This window comes from Salmo trutta, chromosome 35 (assembly GCF_901001165.1).
Source record: "Salmo trutta chromosome 35, fSalTru1.1, whole genome shotgun sequence".
Taxonomy (NCBI): domain Eukaryota; kingdom Metazoa; phylum Chordata; class Actinopteri; order Salmoniformes; family Salmonidae; genus Salmo; species Salmo trutta.
In genome coordinates, this window is record NC_042991.1 from 20,679,310 (window position 1) to 20,702,724 (window position 23,415).

Sequence of the window (23,415 nt, forward strand, 5' to 3'; positions counted from 1 at the left end):
GTTCAGGGGCAGAACCACAGATTTTTACCTTGTCAGTTCGGGGATTCGTTTTTGTAACCTTCCGTTTACTAGTCCAACGCTTTAACCACCTGCCTTACTTTGCACTCCACGAGGAGCCTGCATGGCAGGCTGACTACCTGTTACGTGAGGGCAGCAAGAAGCCAAGGTAAGTTGCTAGCTAGCATTAAACTTATAAAAATCAATCAAGCTTCACATAATCACTATTTAACTACACATGGTTGATGATATTACTAGTTTATCTAGCGTGTTCTGCGTTGCATATAATCGATATAATTAAGTCTATGATTTGATAAAGCAGTCTGACTGAGCGATGGTAGGCAGCAGCAGGCTCGTAAGCATTTATTCAAACAGCACTTTCGTGCGTTTGCAAGCAGCTCTTCGCTGTGCTTCAAGCATTGCGCTGTTTATGACTTCAAGCCTATCAACTCCCGAGATTAGGCTGGTGTAACCGATGTGAAATGGCTAGCTAGTTAGCGGGGTGCGTGCTAATAGCGTTTCAAACGTCACTCGCTCTGAGACTTGGAAAAGTTGTTCCCCTTGCTCTGCAAGGGCCGCGGCTTTTGTGGAGCGATGGATAACGATGCTTCGAGGGTGGCTGTTGTCGATGTGTTCCTGGTTCGAGCCCAGGTAGGGGCGAGGAGAGGGACGGAAGCTATACTGTTACACTGGCAATACTAAAATGCCTATAAGAACATCCAATAGTCAAAAGTATATGAAATACAAATGGTATAGAGAGAAATAGTCCTATAATAATTACAACCTAAAACTTCTTACCTGGGAATATTGAAGACTCATGTTAAAAGGAACCTCCAGCTTTCATATGTTCTCATGTTCTGAGCAAGGAACTTAAAAAAAAATTTACATGGCACATATTTCACTTTTACTTTCTTCTCCAACACTTTGTTTTTGCATTATTTAAACCAAATTGAACATGTTTCTTTATTTATTTGAAGCTAAATTGATTTGATTGATGTATTATATTAAGTTAAAATAAGTGTAATTGTCATTATTACAAATAAAAAAATAAAAAATCGTCCGATTAATCGGTATTGTCTTTTTTGGTCCTCCAATAATCGGCATCGGCATTGAAAAATCATAATCGGTCGGCTTCTACTATAAATGTTGAGTTCATATTTTTGTTCAGTGTATTATCAAACATTCAGCTGGACCCTAACCCAGCGAGTGTCCTGCTGCGATAGATTATTCTTCCTATGCGTCCTTCCTCCTCAGAGGGGTATAATTTAACACAGTGAAAAGCAGGCTGTGTGTCTGGAGAAAAGACCTGGGACACGGGCGTCTGGTCTCTCATCCTGTCTGTCAGAGGATTGGCTTTCCAGGCCGATCCTCTCTAAGGGAACACAGAATTAAGCTGGCATGGAGACTGGCACGGACACTTCCTGTGTGTCATCTCAGTCACATGTTCATATCAGGGAATAATTCTGAAAAGATGTGAGACTAAACGACAAGACAATCCATTTAAAGAGGAATATGAAGCGTGTGTAATCCATTGAGAGGTGCTAACCTGGTTGTCTCCACTCATCATAATCAGCTTTGCACACACTACGAGCTCCCAATTCAGGATCATCCTCGAAACTCTTCAAAATGAATCAAATCTCAGATCGGTTCAGGATGGAGGATTATCCTATTAGAAATGCATGGATGGCGTCTTTCTCTACATGGGTGGCGAATCCACTGACTTCTCTTGAATGTTACCAAAATATCCACAGAAACAATGTAGCCTACATTAGCAACAGTACCTTGAAACACTGTGTCACTGTGGAATTCCCTCATTGATTTCAGTTAGCTAGAGAAACATTGACTGGAAATTTTACTTGAGATGCATCCAGGGAATAAAGAGATGAAGAGCTGATTTGAAAGTGCACACAGCGGGGAATGGACAAAACTGACTGAGAAGTGCTAAGGGCTGCCAGAGAGAGAAAAGGCAAAGTTTAGTTTCCCTGCGAACCCTAAAGGAGGTGGGAGGAGCTGGTAAATGTTGGGTGAATATCAATCAAACCTTCTTTTAGAAGACAGTGTTTAGAGCCATCCCCTTCACCCTGCTAGAAGGGGAAACAAACCATACACAACCAATCACAGACACACATTCCTCTTCCCCGCCACCCACACTAGCCTGTATATGGGCGGTGACGATGGACAGTGTGTGTACCAGGTATGGACTGACAGTCAGTCAGACAAGCTGCGTTCTGTCATTTCATCGCCTCTAGATTAGGGGGGTCCACTAATTCCAAAGGGCAGCGCTGGAGACTGCAGAAAGGCTCAACTCCAAGTCTACTGACTAATCCATACATAAACTAGACCTCTTCCCGTCTGACACCCCCAGCCCTGTCAAGCTCCCCTAAACTACAGAACAGATTCAGAACAGTTGGGGGCCTCTGGTTTATCTCATAAATCCTACTAATAACATGAGATTATGTAGAAAGAGCAGTTTTACAAGAGCCACTAGATGAGGTGTTAATCAAGGTGGGATTACGTTCCTTGAAAGGGTCCAGGATTGGTGTAAAAGGGTTCTGTTTTGATTAAAGGATTATTTATGGTAAACAGTGTTGTGCGGTAACAGCACCATGTAATAACAGAATGTAACAGAATGCTAACATGCACGGTGGAATAGCTAAATGGCGACTCCAGGTTGGCATGCAAGCTAGTACAGTAGCTTACTGTCCTTCGCCATTTTTGTTGGTTGATCTGAGTTACTGTTCCTTAAGGTGGTAAATGATGCATTCTCTCCTACAAGCGCATATTTAGTCAGAAGAATACGTGTTAATGCCAGCAGTGCAGAGATAGGAGCCAACAAACACCTATAACACATGACAATGTCTGTGCTCACTCACTTAGCCTGAAAGACAAAGAAAGACACAAACTATTCTAAAATTTACAGAGCCACCTCAACAACAGGTCTGTTGGATTCCCTCCACAGTGGTACCATAACAGCGGTCCCAGACTGGACAGCATTAGGGACACCTCTCCCTTTGGGGACACCTCTCCCTTTGGGGACACCTCTCCCTTTGGGGACACCTTTCCCTTTGTTAACGCTGATGTCCAAGTCATCGTCGGGTCACATGTGGTGCATAAAAACCACGTGACCAAAGCCGTCTCTCTGTGAAGACGAGGGAGGAAGATGGAGCTGGGTTCAGCCCAGCTGTCCCTCACTGTAAAGCTGACAAAGATAAGACACTCACTCACACACCGACAGGCAAATCAAATCAAATCAAAATAGAATTTGTCGCGCGCCCTGAACTCAACGGGTGTAGACTTTACTGTGAGATTCTTGCTTATGAGTTAAAAAATAATAAAAAGAAAAATAGTAACACAAGATGAATAAAATACACAAGAATGAAGCTATATACAGGTAGTAGCAGTACCAGATCAATGTGCAAGGTTACGAGGTATTTTAGGTAGATATATACATCAAGGCAGGGTAAAGTGACTAGAATAGATAAAAATAAGAGTAAAATAAAGAACAGAGTAGCAGCAGCATATGATTAGTGTAAAAGTGTGTGTGTATGTGGGTACGTGTGCGTTGTGTCGGTATGCGTGTGTGTGTATATGTGGATGTGTGTGGGTTTTGTGTGAGAGTGTCAGTGTAGTGTGTGAGTGTGTATACAGTGTGTACATGTATATATAGTCTTGTGAATGTGCATAGAGTCAGTGCAAGATAGGGTCAATGCAGATAGTCCGGGTAACCATTTAATTAACTATTTAGCAGGCTTATGGCTATTTAGAAATCTTAAGGCTTTGGGGTAGAAGCTGTCTCGGAGCCTGTTGGTCCGGTCAGGAGCAGAGAGAATAGTCTATGGCTCGGGTGGTTGGAGTCTATGGAAATTTTTCGGGCCTTCCTCTGACTGCCTGATATAGAGAACCTGGATAGCAGGGAGCTCGGCCCCCATGATGCACTGGGCTGTCCACATCACCCTCTGTAGCACTTTGCGGTCGAGGGCAGTGCATTTGCCAAACCAAGCAGTGATGCAACCAGTCAAGATGCTCTCAATGGTGCACCTGTAGAACTTTTTGAGGATCCGAAGGCCCGTGCCAAATCAGGCACTGAGCCTGATACAAGTGGAGAAACTAACTAGCTCCAATTCATCCATATCTAAGACAGAGGCTCAGAGAGAGTGAGAGTGAGCTATTGAGCAGAAGAGGCAGGAAAGAGCCAGGGGATAAAGGAACGCTACTTATTTATTACACTATTAAAGCTAACCGCGCTAGCTAGCTACTGTGTGTTAGCGCACTGCTACCGGAATGGCTGATATGCTAGCTAGCAGGTAGCATGCAGCCCTAACCTCACAGCGGGATTACCATATGAAAGCAGGGCTGACTGAAAAACAAAAAACTCAAATCAAATTTAATTAGTCACATGTGCTGAATACAACAGGTGTAGACCTTTCAGTGAAATGCTTACTTACGAGCCCCTAACCAACAGTGCAGTTTCCAAAAAATACAGATAAGAATAAGAGAAAAGTAACAAGTAATTAAAGAGCAGCAGTAAAAAATAACAATATATACAGGGGGGTGCCGGTACAAAGTCAATGTACGGGGGCACCGGTTAGTTGAGGTAGTATGTACATGTAGGTAGTTATTAAAGTGACTACACATAGATGACAACAGAGAGTGGTAGTAGTGCTGGGGGGGGGGGGCAATGCAAATAATCTGGGTATACATTTGACTAGATGTTCAGGAGTCTTATGGCTTGGGGGTAGAAGCTGTTTAGAAGCCTCTTGGACGTAGACTTAGCGCTCCAGTACCGCTTGCCGTGCGGTGGCAGTCAGAACAGTCCATGACTACAGTGGCTGGAGTCTTTGACAATTTTTAGGGCCTTCCTCTGACACCGCCTGGTATAGAGGTCCTGGATGGCAGAAAGCTTGGCCCCAGTGATGTACTGGGCAGTATACACTACCCTCTGTAGTGCCTTGCGTTCGGAGGCCGAGCAGTTGCCATACCAAGCAGTGATGCAGCCAGTCAAGATGCTCTCGATGGTGCAGCTGTAGAACCTTTTGAGGATCTGAGGACCCATGCCAAATCTTTTCAGTCTCCTGAGGGGGAATAGGTTTTTTCGTGCCCGCTTCACGACTGTCTTGGTGTGCTTAGACCATGTTAGTTTGTTGGTGATGTGGACACCAAGGAACTTGAAGTTCTCAACCTGCTCCACTGCAGCCCCATCGATGAGAATGGGGGCGTGCTCGGTCCTCTTTTTCCTCTAGTCCACAATCATCTCCCTCAGTCTTGATCACGTTGAGGGAGAGGTTACTGTCCTGGCACCACACGGTCAAGTCTCTGACCTCCTCCCTATAGGCTGTCTCGTTGTTTTCGGTGATCAGGCCTACCACTGTTGTGTCATCGGCAAATTTAATGACAATGTTGAAGTTGTGTCTGGCCGTGCAGTCATGAGTGAACAGGGAGTACAGGAGGGGACTGAGCACGCACCCCTGAGGGGCCCCCGTGTTGAGGATCAGAGTGACGGATGTGTTGTTACCTACCCTTACCACCTGGGGGAGGCCCGTCAGGAAGTCAAGGATCCAGTTGCAGAGGGAGGTGTTTAGTCCCAGGGTCCTTAGCTTATTGATGAGCTTTGAAGGCACTATGGTGTTGAACATTGAGCTTTAGTCAATGAATAGCATTCTCACATAGGTGTTCCTTTTGTCCAGGTGGGAAACGGCAGTGTGGAGTGCAATAGAGATTGCATCATCTGTGGATCTGTTGGGGCGGTATGCAAATTGGAGTGGGTCTAGGGTTTCTGGGATGATGGTGTTGATGTGAGCCATGATCAGCCTTTCAAAGCACTTCATAGCTACAAATACCCTTCTGCTTATGCATGAGTGGCCAGGGACTATAGGCTCATGCAAATATTTAGCATGTGTTTATCTGCAATTAAGCCTAACCTTTACCAAATAGCCTAGCCTAAATGCATGTGAGTGGATCCAATAACAGTAATGATTCGGCATACACAAAACAAGAATCTTGATAACATTGCTTACTTTTTGAACTCCAAGTGACTAGATTTTAATTTCCAAGACTAAACTCCCTACATCCGACATATTATCCAGTGGGAAATGTTATATTCTGGTACACAATTTCTAACCTTGCTAACTTGAGTGAAGGACGGTTCTTGCCAAGGCTTTGTGTGGCCTGCCCTGCCTCAACCCATCATTAGTGAGATGGGATAGGAGCAGCTGATTTAGCGGCCGTGTTAGGGACTAGAGGGTTGACAGGGGCAGGGATCTGGGGGCCCAGCCTAACACAATTACCCCCCTCACAGTCAAACTTTAATGAGATGAGCCCCAACTAGCCGAGCGTGCCTGGGATGGTGCAAATCTACACTAAAACTAATTTTACCTCCTGGGAGGTGGTAACTAGCCTCGGATCAGCAGGAGATTTGCTCCAAAATGGCACTAACCTCCTAGAAACTGGGATTCTAGACAGCTAATCTACATGGATGGTTGAGCCGCCTAAATGCATTAGACACCATTAAAAGAACAGAGGGAACTGGGAACAATGCTTCCAGAATTCCCTCCACAATGTGAGCCTATCCTGGGCCTACCTTCTACAGAAATGGAATTGGTCATCCAAGGGCTTGCAAGAGTGGGGGACTATGAAGAATGGACCATAGACATGTTGAGCTATAGACCTGACACCCACGATTGAAACACAGTGTTGACTGTAAAGCCTTCGTGATGGAGGAAGTGCTGAGCACTTCATCAATACGTATGAAAGCTCTCTAGTATTAATGGCGTGCTCAGGAGAATGACAAGTATCCTTCCTGCATGTCTTGGGCCACATCTGTGTTTATTGCAGGCCCATAAGTCACTGGGCTCAGCTCAGGTTGCCTCTCCAAACCTCTGTCTTCTCCATGGTAACCTAACACCCCGATAATGGCCTGGGCTCGACCTGCATTACGTAAAGCACTCCATTGATCTTGATGTCTCCGCAGGGCCAAAATCAGAACCTGAGAGCCTGGTGGTGTACACACACAGCCTATAGTGACCTCGGGACTCTGGAGAAGGACGCTAGCTGGAACTGCAGCATGGAATCCTACTACACTGTCCATGTCACGCCACAAACAACTGCTGGTCTGATATCAGGAGGACCTTCACTTGGTCTTGACTAAGATGTTAACCCTTCATGGAGCAGTAAACCCTGGCTGAACATTTCGCCAGACATTCATTGGAGTCATTATAGACGTCAACAGGAAACAGACTGTTGACATGAATCAAAATCACTCTGTTGATAACCGATATGTTCTCCTCTCACCATCCCTCCACATCCCCACCAAAGCCCCCCAATCAAAAGCTTTACAGCCTGCTACTCCAACCGTCTGACGGGCCTGTTTTACCCAAAACCACTGTGGTGAAGTCATAAGACACCCCAGAGGTAATTATGAGGAGGCTTGGTGCTGTCACGGCCATGTATAATTAGAGAGGAGGGTCATGGGGCGGCCTGGTTCCAAACTGGAGGAATTTCCTCCTTGTTCTAGGTCACACGCGGGGGAGAGCTAATTTAGAAACCGGGAGATTCTGTAGAAGGGCTCCTGGATTCTCCATAGGTCTGGAAAACTGTGTCGTTCGTTACAGGTTGGTTGACTCAGAAAGACAATGCATCAAATACAAAGCTCAACGCATTATAAGTGAAGAGCAAAGACAGCAAGAAGGATTTTCCATCAAATTTTCCGGATTGGATCGTTTTGTGGAAAACCAGGTCCCCCAGAGAGTTTGAGAGAAGGTTATCCGACACCCAACCGGATACAGAGATTACATCTAGGGACAGGAAGACACAACCATAACCGATATATCTTGCTTACAAATGCAGGTCTCAAAAAATGTGATGACTTCACACAATCGGGAAAGAGAGCGCACCATTACACCAATGTCCAATGTGCCTAGTAATTCACCAGACCGGGTCTTTCATCAGAGTTCTCCTACATTACCCCAGTGTGAACATGTTCCATCTCTGCACTTATACTGGGAGGCAGGAGCCAAAGCATTGCATCATGGATGTAAATATCCAAGCCTGCCAGCGCTAATACTACAAGTCTAGAACACACTAAATGTAATTCTAAACTTTTCAGGGCTCAGATGAGCGCATGTATGTGAAACCCTGAATACAGAACTAGCTACAGCTGACTTCATGCACCAATCAGATGGCTCCGAGCGGGCCGCTGTAGACAGACAGCCTAGCATGCTGGCTGGGATGGATGACCTATATTTACATGAATATTATGTCTGGAATTCTGAGGCTGGACAGAGTTCACTGGCCCCTTTCAGCTGAGCCTGTGTTTTGGCTACTAGGCTGCACATCGGCATCGGTGGCATGGTGTCTCTCCATCAGAGGTCACTGGTGTTGGGATACGGGACAGAAACCAGGGAAAAAGCAGTGACCTGGATGCAGCAATGTCCCCCAGGCGAATGCCATCCATCCACTGTATCCTACCTCCTAATGAACCGGAATCAGGCAGAGAATAGTTACCAAAGGCACAACATTTAAACACACACACAAAAAAACAGCCGTGTTATATAAGCATGCGTCGTGATGATGCCGTTGTTAACCCTATCAGTCCCGAGACCCAAGCAAAAATCGACTTTTCATTTATCTGCATGTTCAGCCCCTTATATTTAGCCTCACACCGAGGTGTTTTCTTTTCAGGACAACAAGGGTTACAAGTAGAACACAAAACAATGCAACAAAAACTTCTGCCAGAGTAAAAAATCTGATCAAAATGAATTCAAATGAACGCTGTAAGTACAGAAATAGTTTGCTCACTGGGAAATGAATATCCATCTAGTCAGTGACAACTGTGTGGAGTTTGTGACAGTAACTAAAGTATGTGAGCGTATTACTGTATTATAGACGCTACGTCCTGGGATTTACTGTGTAGAAGAACCCCTTTCCTTCTAATGACTAATGTAGCTGGTGAGCGTCACAGAGCTAAACATGTGCGTGTTCGTGAGAGTCCTCGCTTTCCATAGATCGCTTTTAATAGTTTATAGCTCAAATCATTTGGACTCTACAGACATTTTTATAAAAAGGCCTGGCCCCGTGCACCTTGTCTCACAAGCACCCCTCTAGCTCAGCCTCCGTCTATCACACAGACTAATGTATCTACGGATGCAGAAGAAATAGACCAAGCCAATGGTACAAGCCAAAAGTCTGTAGCTCAAACACACAATGTTTAAAAGGGGTGAGAAGTCCAAAACGCGCCAGGGTTACGGTGGGACTCTTTGGGTTAAAAGGGGATGGAAATAGAGCCGTTTGTGTCAGAAGAAAACCGAGGGAGACAGAAAGAGCTGAAGAGTGCATAAGATAGCAATCTCTTGATAGGGGGTACTGAGGGGGTGTACTGTCAGTACGTTTTGATTGGATTTGTGTAAAACCAGATTGTCCCGTCATATGGGGAGGAAGAGATGATAAGCCAATTGTAAACTGTAGGCTTGATGCAGTGATTATGCAGTGGCTCCCGGAATAGAATCCTCCCTTTGTGTGGATTACAGCCACAGTCGGCACAGAATATCTCCAAACCAAGTGTTTGGAGTAAAAACACCAACGTTGCATAAATACCACATCTGAACTGCAGCTATTTGTTGATATTAGAACAAGGGGATTAGTTGTGTCCCTGCTTGAACTGTATGGAGAGAAAGTCAGATTTACCAGAAGCTCAAATGCCAACGCACTGATATGAGGTGGAAATGTGTACAACGCAGGAGATCCAGCAAACGGAGGGTTTAATAGCCAAAAGGTATCTTTCAAAATGTTGAGTTCAATGTCCTAACAAAACAAACAGGAAAAAGAGAGAATTTCAATCATCCCTTAATGACTATACCTTTGTTTTACATGAATATTTTACAGGCACACAGAGCCCAGTGGATTAGCCACTTGAGCCTACAACATGAACATGATCTAACCGGATCTTGCCTCTGTCCGTCTGTAGTTAGCCTAGCTACAGTATGTAGTCATGTTATAGGGTGGTCACAGTCTCCTCCGAATGAGGTGGCGACAGCAGAGCTCCTGATCTATCCACTTAGACGTTACAGCCATTGTCACGGCAGAGTCGCCCTAATTCTGATTCCAGCACTCTCTCTGCCTGTAACGATTCACATCCCCAGTTGTTACTGCATTCAGTGAGAGGGGTTTACGAGAATACAGAAAGAAAACAATTCACTATTTGTGGTTAAAATAGGCAGGATACAAGAGCCAGTACAGGTCATCCTGAAAGTCAAGTCGATGTTATCCCACGTTCTCCTAACACGTCAGCCAGCCTGGGAGAACGAAAGAGTAGCAGCGGAGATGGAAAAGTGAGAGGAGAACTGCGTCTGACCTTGTTTCTGGGCATCTGCGGTGCCTGATAGGCTCCTGAACTGAAGATATTGAGATCAATTAAAAGCAGAGCTGCTGCAATCAATGGGAGTCTGACAGGTCCGGTGCTCAACACACACACACACAGGCAGGCAGGCTGGCTGGCAGGCAGGCTGGCAGACAGGGGCATCAGAGCAGCTCCAGATCCAGCCTGGCTCCAGGGAGTGACTGACTGTGTGCCCTAGCCCGGCCCAGTGCCTCTGGCATGGGGGGAGGATGGAGAAGGACGGGGTGCCAACAGCTGGGTGCTGAAATAGTAGGCCAGCTGGGTGTTTCCGCAGGTGAGGACACACAGAACGTTGGCGCCAGGGGCACCAATCATCGCCATGGGCAACAATCATCGCCAAGGGCACCAATTAGGAACTGTTGACTGCTCGTGTCTTAATTAACTAGGAGGGTTCCCACGGTAACGGCACTTCGTTTGGGTGTGTGCTGGGACGAGTGGGACACAGAGGGCTCTAAATCGAAGACTCTGCTCTGCTATTGGGAGAGTCACTCTCCTATTCACTTTAATCCGCATCTCTCACAAAGCAGTGACATTCACCAGCGTCTGAAGCTCTCTGTGTGAGCTCCTAAAGAAATACAAAACTATTCTGTGAGCTTGTTTAAATGATCCTAACAAAGCAAGGCCTTAAACTGATCTCCCCAGCGCAGCCCACAAAATGTCTCAGTGACCTGAATGTAGAGTATTTGTTTGAGCAGCCCTGGGCCTGAGGCAGACTGTGGCCGGCCAGCTGTTAATGGTTATAGTGGTTATATGGGCTTGATGGCCGGTCCAGAGAGCCCCAGTCCCAGCTCCCAAGGGAAGGGAGATGGTAGAAGGGGCTGCCTGGGTCCAGACATCTGGCCCTGTGAAGGTTACGAGAGTGGAGAGCCGACAACAGCCTCTGATCTGGCCAAGCCACAACACCAAACAGGGCAGGCTTTGAAGTTTGGCTACTAGAAACTAGTAGTCCAAGATGGACTTGTTTATAGGCAAACGTTTTCCACAGTCCTCTTGTATGTTCAAGTTGGACTGTAAGGACTAGGATGTAGGATGCAGTAATACAGGGAGTAATCAATCCAAATGTAAGAGCTGTAGTCTTGACTATTGGAAAGAATACATATCTCCCACTGTAGCTAGAAACTAGGATGAGAGACAGGGATAGTTAAGAAAGTGTGTCCCAAACCATGAAATTGGGGTGGTTTTGGAGTCTCCCCTAAATCTCAGTTTAATTCCTTCCAGTTATCCAGCCAGTTCAGCCACGTTACTGCCAAAAGGACATTACTTTGGTTTCCATGTCTGTTATCATTACTTTCCTTCAGAAACACCTTACCCGGGACAACACTGTGGAGAGAGTTGAACTAGTTTCCATAGCTTCAGAACTATTCATTTATATAACAGCAGAATCTTAGCAAGAGGATGAAGTGAAGTAAGATTGTCTCTCTCTCTCTCTGTGTTGCTAATAATGATATATTTGTGCTGTATAAGAGTGTTGTGGAGGGGTGAACCTCCTATCTGTGCCAGTCCTTACCTTCTGCACTGTCGGAGCAGGACGTGCCGATGCCCGTGTCACCACTGTCGGAGGCCGTGCTGTGGCGTCGTCCTCGGTTACTGTTACCGGGGGCCGAGGAGGTACCCTGCCATGGCGACTCACACCCCGGGACCCATCCAGGAGAGCTGGTGCTGGAACCTAAAAAACATGACCCCCGGTCAGGGAGGAAGGCATTTCTTAGTAACACTCACTGTTTACTACGCTGTAATAGTCTGTTTCAGTCCCAACAAAGGTCAAACTGTCAAACATTCTACCTTAACAATCCTGTGTTTTCATAACAGATAAAAGGACTTAGCCTACCGCCCAGGGTAGCCTAACAGCTAACTCTAACCCAACGTCTTCCTGGTTGCTCAGACTGGTAGAACATTTAGCCAATAAATGTTGTCTTGGTGGGTTCCCTTATCTCTAGCAGATCGGGATTGTTTGATGATTATTAGAGCAAACAGAATCTGCACAGCTGGAGACTCTAATAACATCTGCTTAGCAGACTACATTACTGTTGCTCTACAGCCCATCCCCCATCTAGTAAACACACAACTGCTAACTAGTTGGCAAAACAGACCCTGCTGTCTAAAGTCCGGTTGTACGTTACAACTAGGATAGATCTACATTTCTCTTAATGACAGTCAATGTAATTGTGTTACACAGTCAGATATGGAGATACCTTTTGCCTCCTGCAATATTCAGCTTTTACAGATAGTGTGCTTGGCCCTAGTCTAGTGCTAAACTACACCAATCCATAACTGTGAAAACCAGTCAGTCGCCCATTATGATAACAGTCCTCCTCTAGTGAAAACAAGCCCTCTCCCAGGCACATGGAAATGAAAACAGACACAATATTTCCTGAATAATTTCAGATGACAGGAGGGATTTTCGGTTTCAGATTCCTCTGGTTCATTCAGGCATTTGCCCTTGTCACATTGAGAAACAGTAATGTGTGCGTGGGTAATGACTCGGGTCAGGTTGGACAAGATGAGGACCAGGTGAGTCTCAAACACACTGTGGTGCATCCCAACAGTCCATCTCTGTCTCTACACACTGCGGGGGCCATATGTCCTCTATCTGCAAATTCTATTCTGACTGTGTAATCCGCTAAAACATGAGTCATTAAAGCTGTCCTATTTTGTGCCAGGAGGAGGCAGCAGGTTGAAGAGGGTGCAGCTCAGATGTGATATGTAATGTTGCTCCACAACATGGAGAGGTGACCGTCCTACTGTCCTCCTGCTCTACTGTGACCATCACAAAGACACCGGGCTGAGGCACTCCAAAATACACTTTCAAAACATCTAGCAAAATTGTGCTTCAGAACAGCGGAAATAATATTTCAGAACAGTCTGCAGGGCTTGACATTAACGCTTGTCCGCTTGCCCAGGGCAAGTACAAATAATTGATGGACAAGCAGATTATAGATTAAGTTGTGCGAATGGACAAGTAAATAAAATCACGCAAAAATCACAATATCAAACAATTAGGCTACTTCGATCAGAAGTGGATCAGAATTGGATCAAAGTGTCTTCTGAATGCGATGAGTTATACACTGTCCTCCCAATCTCTGCAGAGCGCATTGGAGTATCATTATTTAGGCCTGTATTGACAGATCTCACAGCACCTTAGAATATAATTATTTAGGCCTGCATTGACAGATCTCACAGCACCTTAGAATATCATTATTTAGGCCTGCATTGACAGATCTCACAGCACCTTAGAATATAATTATTTAGGCCTGCATTGACAGATCTCACAGCACCTTAGAATATAATTATTTAGGCCTGCATTGACAGATCTCACAGCACCTTAGAATATAATTATTTAGGCCTGCATTGACAGATCTCACAGCACCTTAGAATATAATTATTTAGGCCTGCATTGACAGATCTCACAGCACCTTAGAATATAATTATTTAGGCCTGCATTGACAGATCTCACAGCACCTTAGAATATAATTATTTAGGCCTGCATTGACAGATCTCACAGCACCTTAGAATATAATTATTTAGGCCTGCATTGACAGGCACGAACTGTCTTTCAATCATGCAGTCTAGAGATGTTTTTTAGATCAAAGTGAGCCTTGCTACGTGCGCACATTTATTGATATTCATTGCAAGTTTAGTGAGTTACTTGCCCAGTTATAGCTCCTTTTTGGTCAGCAATGAAAATCTTGGAAAAGTATTTTGTGCACCTGGGTGTGTGCCAGTGGGCCTTTCCAGAGGACAGAGAGAGCAAAAGACATTGCTCAGCAGGTAAAATAATGATATAGCCTACAACAGACTAACTACATAGCAAATTCAACACATATTGTTTAGTTTGGCCGGTTATCTCGCTAGTTAACTATTTAGCATGTATTCATGTCATTTTCATGTCTGATGTCCTAAAATAACTTTCCACCGGCACTCGTGAAGGCTATAACCGCAAATGGCCAACATGCAGTTGATGAAACCCATGCTGCATACTCTGGTTGTACAAGGCTCAAAATGGGCTAGGATTCTCATCTATTTTATACTTTATTATTATTTTAGAAAGACAAAAAGTATTTGGTGGTAATTGTAATGTTGCAGGGTGGCCAACCATCCTCCAGGAGAGATACTGTGTGTGCATGCTTTTGCTCCAGCCCTGCTGAAACACACCACATTGTAAAAAATGTCCAGATCGACAGGACCTTGATAAGCGGACTCTGGTGTGTTTGAGCAGGGTTGGGACAAAAGCCTGCACACCCAATAGTTCTCCAGATGGAGGGTTGACGGACCACGTGTTTAATACAGTAGCCTATCAGTGCAGTATTTTACTTTGTGGGGGGTTAAGTGTTTTGCTCAAGGCCACAACGGCAGGAGACATAATACATGGGATCAGAGCCCAGCAGTCTTCCATTGTCAAGACCAGTGATAATAATGAATGTTATATAAGTGGTTCCTTGAATCACACTTTTTAGTCACCTTTTTTGGCCCATGGTGTTACAGACCATTTTTGGGGTTGGGTAAGATGACAAGTGACTTGAGCTTTCGTAAAATTGTAAAAAATCTGTCCTACTTGTCAGAAGGACAAGTAGCTAAAAAAAAGTTAATGTCAAGCCCTGGACTGACCTACACTGTCTTGTCCTGCAGTTCAGGTGGCAGAATACTTTTGATGATCGGTATGACTTTATATCAAATTGTTGTTATACTTTAGTAACAAATTTCTTTTTTTTATCCCTTTTTCTCCCCAGTTTGTAGTTACAGTCTTGTCCCATCGCTGAAGCTCCCCTATGGACTCGAGAGAGGCTAAGGTCAAGAGCCATGCGTTATCCGAAACACGACCCTGACAAGCCGCACTGCTTCCTGACACACTGCTCGCTTAACCCGGAAGCCAGCCGCACCAATGTGTGGCAGGCTGCTTAAACAGTCCAGCTGGTGACCGAAGTCAGCTTGCAGGCCCCCGGCCCCCTACAACAAGTCGCTAGAGTGCGATGGGACAAGGAAATCCCGGCCGGCCAAACCCTCCCCTAACTCGGACGACACTGGGCCAATTGTGCGCCACCTCATGGGTCTCCCGGTCACGGCCGGCTGGGATCGAACCCGGGTCTGTAGTGATGCCTCAAGCACTGAGATCCAGTGCCTTAGACCGCCACTTAGGAGGCCCCAGTAACAACATGTTAGTAGGCTAATTGCTTTGAACTTGGGCGGAGTAGTTTTTGTTATTACACAATAACGACGTGTAGTGTTATTACATAGTTGTAAGAGACAATTTTTTTGGGGGGGGGGGGGGATATGTTGCCCCGCTTTAGAGGATATAGCTAGTAGGATAGCTAACTATGAATCTGGCCACATGACATACTGTAGCTATAATAACTGACAACGCAGTTAGCCGTCACTGACTCATTGCTCAACAGCAGAGGACGCGCAGTGGTCCATTCATCATAATATAATTCTAGCGACATAATGTAGCAAGCTATATCAAAATGTTACAATGTAGCTTGGAAAGACATCTTTCGAATCTCAGTCCAGAAACAGAAATCTCTATCAGGACGAGCAGAACGCTAAATCCCCCGATGATGAAAAAAACCCCGCTCTCTCTGCAACCTGCATTATTTTGTCATGAACAATAGATTGTCACCTATTCAGGCATTTCCGTTACAATGTCGCATTAACAACTAGGCTTCATCACAGCATTATCAAGAAACACCAGATGCCCCGGGAGAGGGCTACTCCTGCTAGCTAGAGAGCTAGCTGAATCCGCAGAAACCCTTCTGTATCCATCCGTTTAGCATCAGCTAGCTAGAAGCTTGTGAAGACGTTCACCGATATGAGCATGAGCAAGGCTCTAGTCTGTTCAGACATTATTGCTATGAAAATATCAACACAGGGGCGTTATTCTTCCACAAAATCTAAATAATAAGATCTTACCTGTTTTAAAAGTATCAAATCCATCCTCAAATTCGTTTCTCCCCCACATTATGACTGATTGTAGGCGCCCGATCGCAGTGAAACTCCGAGGGTAGAGAGCAAAACGTGATCACACAAAAGGTGGAGAGAATTCCTCAAGAACTTGCCATGATTACATTGCGCGAAAGGACATTCATAGCTTTAAAACTGAAACTTAACGGTTATTTATAACATGTCTTCTGCCCAAAACGAGCTCCATAAATCGAAAATCTGGGTAAAGTTGACTGAAGAACTAACTACTATTAAATTGATGGCAACAGCAACGCATGCAAGGATGTGATCTCACTGAATGCGTGCCACAGCTCCTGGCGAAAGGCTCAATCTGAGTTTAGTCTCCTCCCCCCCAAACAGTGCTGAGACCACTGCAGCTAGGCAATGGCTGAGTGCTATACCTCAATGGCTGAGTGCTATACCTCAATGGCTGAGTGCTATACCTCAATGGCTGAGTGCTGTTCCTCAATGGCTGAGTGCTATACCTCAATGGCTGAGTGCTATACCTCAATGGCTGAGTGCTATACCTCAATGGCTGAGTGCTATACCTCAATGGCTGAGTGCTATACCTCAATGGCTGAGTGCATTGCATTGGCGACCCTAAACATAGCCAACCGGGCATCGTGTAGTTCTCTCACATTCTGAGAAACGTTTCATTATGTAGCTTTTTGGCCTTTGGTTTTTGAGCTGCTGTATGCAGTCAAAGGAAAAACGCCACAGCCTGACATTCAGAAGTCTCCGTGAAGTTTCAGCCCATAGGTAAGCATCGTGCATAAATGGTGACGTTTCTTGGCCCGCTGTCACTTCTGTATTCTTTATTTATCAAGGTGGCGTGTATTCATGGCTGCCAAGAGAAGCCAGGGTTCCCCCCAAAAAATGACTAAGATAAAAAACATAAAATCATTTAACTTCCATCTCTCTGTTTTTCATAATTGTCTTTAAATTCGCAAGAGGCTGAACGTACCTCAGCGGATACTTGAATTGTTGCGTCTTCTGTTGTTGTGTTGTTGTCTTCCGGTGGCTAGCTCGCTAGCAAAAATCATCCCTTTCCTAAATTAGCCATGGATGGAGATAGGGATTTGGACGTGGTTTTACTTCATTCTCCGTACTGGCCAATGATTATAACGGCGATTCCGAAACAACCACAAATTCATACATTGTGCCTCTGGCCTGAGAGGATGGAAGTTCAATATGTAGCTAGTTGTAGTAGACTAATGATAACTTTGGATACACCATCAAAAGTGTAATTAATAACTTCACCATGCTCTAATATTAACTTTGGATACACCATAAAAAGTGTAATTAATAACTTCACCATGCTCTAATATTAACTTTGGATACACCATCCAAAGTGTAATTAATAACTTCACCATGCTCTAATGTTAACTTTGGATACACCATCCAAAGTGTAATTAATAACTTCACCATGATCTAATATTAACTTTGGATACACCATAAAAAGTGTAATTAATAACTTCACCATGCTCTAATGTTAACTTTGGATACACCATCCAAAGTGTAATTAATAACTTCACCATGCTCTAATATTAACTTTGGATACACCATAAAAAGTGTAATTAATAACTTCACCATGCTCTAATGTTAACTTTGGATACACCATCCAAAGTGTAATTAATAACTTCACCATGCTCTAATATTAACTTTGGATACACCATCCAAAGTGTAATTAATAACTTCACCATGCTCTAATATCAACTTTGGATACACCATCCAAAGTGTAATTAATAACTTCACCATGCTCTAATGTTAACTTTGGATACACCATCCAAAGTGTAATTAATAACTTCACCATGCTCTAATATTAACTTTGGATACACCATAAAAAGTGTAATTAATAACTTCACCATGCTCTAATATTAACTTTGGATACACCATAAAAAGTGTAATTAATAACTTCACCATGCTCTAATATTAACTTTGGATACACCATCCAAAGTGTAATTAATAACTTCACCATGCTCTAATGTTAACTTTGGATACACCATCCAAAGTGTAATTAATAACTTCACCATGCTCTAATATTAACTTTGGATACACCATAAAAAGTGTAATTAATAACTTCACCATGCTCTAATATTAACTTTGGATACACCATAAAAAGTGTAATTAATAACTTCACCATGCTCTAATGTTAACTTTGGATACACCATCCAAAGTGTAATTAATAACTTCACCATGCTCTAATGTTACCTTTGGATACACCATCCAAAGTGTAATTAATAACTTCACCATGCTCTAATGTTACCTTTGGATACACCATCCAAAGTGTAATTAATAACTTCACCATGCTCTAATGTTACCTTTGGATACACCATCCAAAGTGTAATTAATAACTTCACCATGCTCTAATGTTACCTTTGGATACACCATCCAAAGTGTAATTAATAACTTCACCATGCTCTAATGTTACCTTTGGATACACCATCCAAAGTGTAATTAATAACTTCACCATGCTCTAATGTTACCTTTGGATACACCATCCAAAGTGTAATTAATAACTTCACCATGCTCAAAGGGGTATTCAACGTCTGCTTTTTTTTTTACCCAGCTACCAATAGGTGCCATTCTTTGCGAGACATTGGAACATCTCCGTGGTCTTAGTGGTTGAATCTGTGTCTGAAATTTACTGCTCGGCTGAGGGACCTTACAGATAATTGTATGTGTGGGGTACAGAGATGAAGTAGTCATTCAAAAATCCTGTTAAACACTATTATTGCGCACAGAGTGAGTCCATGCAACTTATTATGTGGCTTGTTAAGAATTATTTTACTCCTGAACTTATTTAGGCTTACCATAACAAAGGGGTTGAATACTTATTGACTCAATACATTTCAGGTTTATATTTTTTATGTAATTTGTAAAAATGTGTTAAAACATAATTCCACTTTGACATTATGGGGTATTGTGTGTAGGCCAGTGACAAAAAATCGAAATGTAATACATTTTATATTCAGGCTGTAACACAACAGAATGTGGAAAAAGTCAAGGGGTATGAATGCTTTCTGAAGGCACTGTATGTGTAACTAATGTGTAATATCTAACAAACAATAATACAAGTTTCACACCAAGACAGTACTCCCATGAATAGGTTACCAAGGTTACCCTAAAAGCCTCAATGATGTGGAATCTTCTCTAACTAAAGTATTCACACCTCTAATCAGCTGGCTTTTCACATGAAGACGCAGTAGAGTTGTATATTCACAGTTGTGTTTGGAGCCCTGTGAAAAGCACCTGGTTAAAGCTGTTAGACAACAACAGCAGTCAAGAAAGTGTGATGAGCTCTAGTCGCCTATATTGATGCCAGTTACCAAAAGCAGGGTTAAGGGAAAGGGGATACCTAGTCAGTTGCACGGCTGAATGCATTCAATTCAACCGAATTGTATGTCTTCCACATTTAACCCAACTCCTCTGAATCATTCCTAATGTAACATTCCTAATGTAACATTCCTAATGTAAGCCTACACATTCCTGCTGCATTCTATGTAGCTATTGATACTTCTCTACTCACATCCTGAAATGATAAAGGGCACCTTGTAGGCTAACATTAAGCTGAAAACAGTGTGGAAGAGAATATTATTTTAGACCTTGTCTAATGTTGGTTAACCCAGAACTAAAGTCTTGCGTAATTGGTCAGATGCTTGATTAGGTTCTGCAGTCTGTCCATGAAATATTAGACCTTGCTTTGCTCTGTTTAATTTCTAGCTAGTTATGTGCTTCACTGTAGTGTTGTCACGAGGCCAAAGATGTACTAACGATATGATAGCAGGTCAGGTATCAAGATACCGAGTAGTATCACGATACCAGCGGGAAAATAAATCTGTGGCCTAGCATCCTGTTCGCCCCACGACCCGGGATTAGATTAAAACGTCCGTTGACATGGTTTGTGAAATTATATAAAATGCTTGCGAATCTCTTTAGAAAGAAAGAAATAATCGCGGGTAATATGGGTAGAGAAAATACATTTCCTTGGCTGTAAGGCTGCAACCATTTTCCCTCTCTGGAAAGTCTACTCAAACTGGCCTGCGCTCTTGGTTATAACCACTATATAAACCCATCATTGGTTATAACAGGTGATGGAATGCTCCAATGTAACACATTTAGAACTCTAACAACAGAAAACTCATCAGGGTCTTCATCCCTGTTTGCCATCACGGCTAAATTCTATTTTAAAAACTGATGGAGGAATATATGTGCATGAAGAGCGGACAGAGAAGCAGGGGATTCAGGGCTGGTAGGCGATGTGGCTGGATGATTACAGCTGCCACAGATGATATGCCATGAAAAAGAAGTAGATATTATGGACCTGTGCATACAACATTTACATTGACATTTTAGTCATTTAGCAGACGCTCTTATCCAGAGCGACTTACAGTAGTGAATACATACATTTAATTTCATGCATTTTTTTTTTTTTTTGTACTGGCCCCCCGTGGGAATCGAACCCACAACCCTGGCATTGCAAACACCATGCTCTACTAACTGAGCCACAGGGAGCTGTTGATTAAATTCAACTGAATGTATAAACCAAACTGACTTTCTAAACATTTTATTATAACAGAAGCCAGCAGGTTCTTTAGATCGGTAGGGCTGAAAAAGTCGGTAGTATCATATGAAATGGGACTACGGTTTCTAAAATGTTGGTACTATAAGTATCATGACGTTTTGGTACCGTGATATTACCATGGTATCAGTATACCATGCAACACTGCCTTCCCTGTAGCTCAGTTGGTAGAGCATGGTGTTTGCAACGCCAGGGTTGTGGGTTTGATTCCCACGGGGGGCCAGTACAATTTATTTTATTTTTTTTAAATGCATGAAATGAAATGTATGTATTCACCACTGTAAGTCGCTCTGGATAAGAGCGTCTGCTAAATGACTGAAATGTAAATGTACTTCACTGTCCAGCTTTGTTCCTCCCTTGTAAGATAAATAAACCTCAGTAATCTACCTCAAATCTATTACAAACCTTGTCATCAAAATGTATCATGCTATACTGTTTAAATGTCAGTCACCAGTGCTGGCTATAACCCCTATATAGGCCACCAAAGTTGTAAACTGTAACGGTTGTAGTCAGATTTAGACCAAAATGCAGCGGGGAAATTTGCACTCATCTTCTTTATTATAAACGGACAAGAAGGAGAACCAAAACAAACACAAAGACTAATCACATGCTGGTAATGCACAAAGCTATACACAGCATAATCTCCCACAAAGTACTCAACAAACACATACCTATATATAGGACTCTCAATCAGAGGCAGCTAGAAAACACCTGCCTCCAATTGAGAGTCCAACCCCAATTAACAAAACATAGAAATACAAAAGACTAGACAGAACATAGAAATACACTAACATAGAACAGTGCCCAAAAACCCCCGGAATACATAAATCAAATACCCTACTAAACAAACCACCACCCCGAACCACATAAAATAAATACCCTCTGCCACGTCCTGACCAAACTACAATAACAAATAACCCCTATTACTGGTCAGGACGTGACACCCACTTTACTGAGAACTATGATAAAATTATTGTGTTAGTCAATTTTAATATTGATGTTGACAAACAGACAGTCTCCAAGGCCATTGAATGTATGACTATTTTAGGTCTATGGGCTTTATCCAACATGTTACTAAGCCCACCTATAACCGTGGCCATACTCTGGACCTAGTTATTAGCAAGGGGCTTTCTATTGACATATCCTCTATTGTTGATGTTGCTTTATCTGATCAACACTGTGTATTTTGTACTACCTTGCAGTGGTGTAAAGTACTTAAGTAAAAATACTTTAAAGTACTACTTAAGTAGTTTTGGGGATATCTGTATTTTACTATACTATTTATATTTTTGACAACTTTTATTTTTACTTCACTACATTGCTAAAGAGAATAATGTTCTTTTACGCCATACATTTTCCCTTACAACCAAAAGTACTCATTATATTTTGAATGCTTATCAAGAGAACATCCCTGGTCATCCCTACTGCCTCTGACCTGGTGGACTCACTAAACACACATGCTTCGTTTGTAAATGATGTCTGAGTGTTGGAGTGTCCCCCTGGCTATATGTAAATGATGTCTGAGTGTTGGAGTGTCCCCCTGGCTATATGTAAATGATGTCTGAGTGTTGGGGTGTCCCCCTGGCTATATGTAAATGATGTCTGAGTGTGGGAGTGTCCCCCTGGCTATATGTAAATGATGTCTGAGTGTTGGAGTGTGCCCCTGGCTATATGTAAATTATGTCTGAGTGTTGGAGTGTCCCCCTGGCTATATGTAAATTATGTCTGAGTGTTGGAGTGTCCCCCTGGCTACATGTAAATGATGTCTGAGTGTTGGAGTGTGCCCCTGGCAAAAAAAACTGAAAATGGTTTACTTTATGTAAGGAATTAATTTTTTTTACTTTTAATTGAAATTAAATTAAATTGAATGTACTTTTGATATTTAAAGTGAAAGTATATTTAAAACTTTTAGAATTTTACTGAAGTAGTATTTTACTGGGTGACTTTCACTTTTACTTGAGTAATTTTCTATTAAGGTATCTTTACTTTTACTCAAGTATGACAATTGGGTACTTTTTCCACCACTGCTACCTTGTTGCCCATAGCACAGGGTAATACTGAACACATTATTAAGAAATGCTATCTTAACTCTGAAGTTGCTACAGATTTTATTGTGTGTATGAACAGTACTCCATCACCTATTCTGCCTTCCTCTTGTGATGATTTAGTTGATATATATATAAAGGGGAACCATTGATGCCATGGTGCCAGTAAAGTTGAAAAAGGCTGCATCCAAACAGATGGATGAGTGAGGAAATGAATCAATTAAAGAGAAATTGCAGAAAGGCAGAGCAGAAGTAGAGAAAGTCAAAGTTACAGGTCCATTATGATATTCTGAAAGAGCAACTTGGCATATATAACAAGGCAGTTAGAAATGCCAGATGGGCTCATTTCTCTAACTTGATCACTGTTAATCAGAATAATTAGTGAGTGCTCTTCTCTACCATTGATGGCCTGATAAATCCTACCCCCTCAAACCTATGTGAACTTTCCTCCACATCTAAATGTGATG

The 23,415-nt window shown here is 43.0% G+C and overlaps 1 protein-coding gene across 2 annotated transcripts in view; it reads right to left on the reverse strand.

The window, feature by feature from the left end:
- The window catches only part of LOC115174838 (centrosomal protein of 85 kDa-like), a 91,044-nt gene that overhangs the window by 62,431 nt on the left and 5,198 nt on the right, over positions 1–23,415 (reverse strand). Inside the window, exons 1-2 of one of the 2 annotated variants that reach the window (XM_029733769.1) lie at positions 16,292–16,643; positions 11,895–12,053 (exon numbers count right to left, since the gene is read on the reverse strand). In XM_029733769.1, coding sequence (XP_029589629.1) covers positions 11,895–12,053; positions 16,292–16,340 — 208 coding nt within the window. In that variant the 5' untranslated portion in view covers positions 16,341–16,643. Of the gene's footprint in view, positions 1–11,894; positions 12,054–16,291; positions 16,644–23,415 lie in introns of those variants that run through there. The other variant, XM_029733770.1, reaches the window with a different exon arrangement.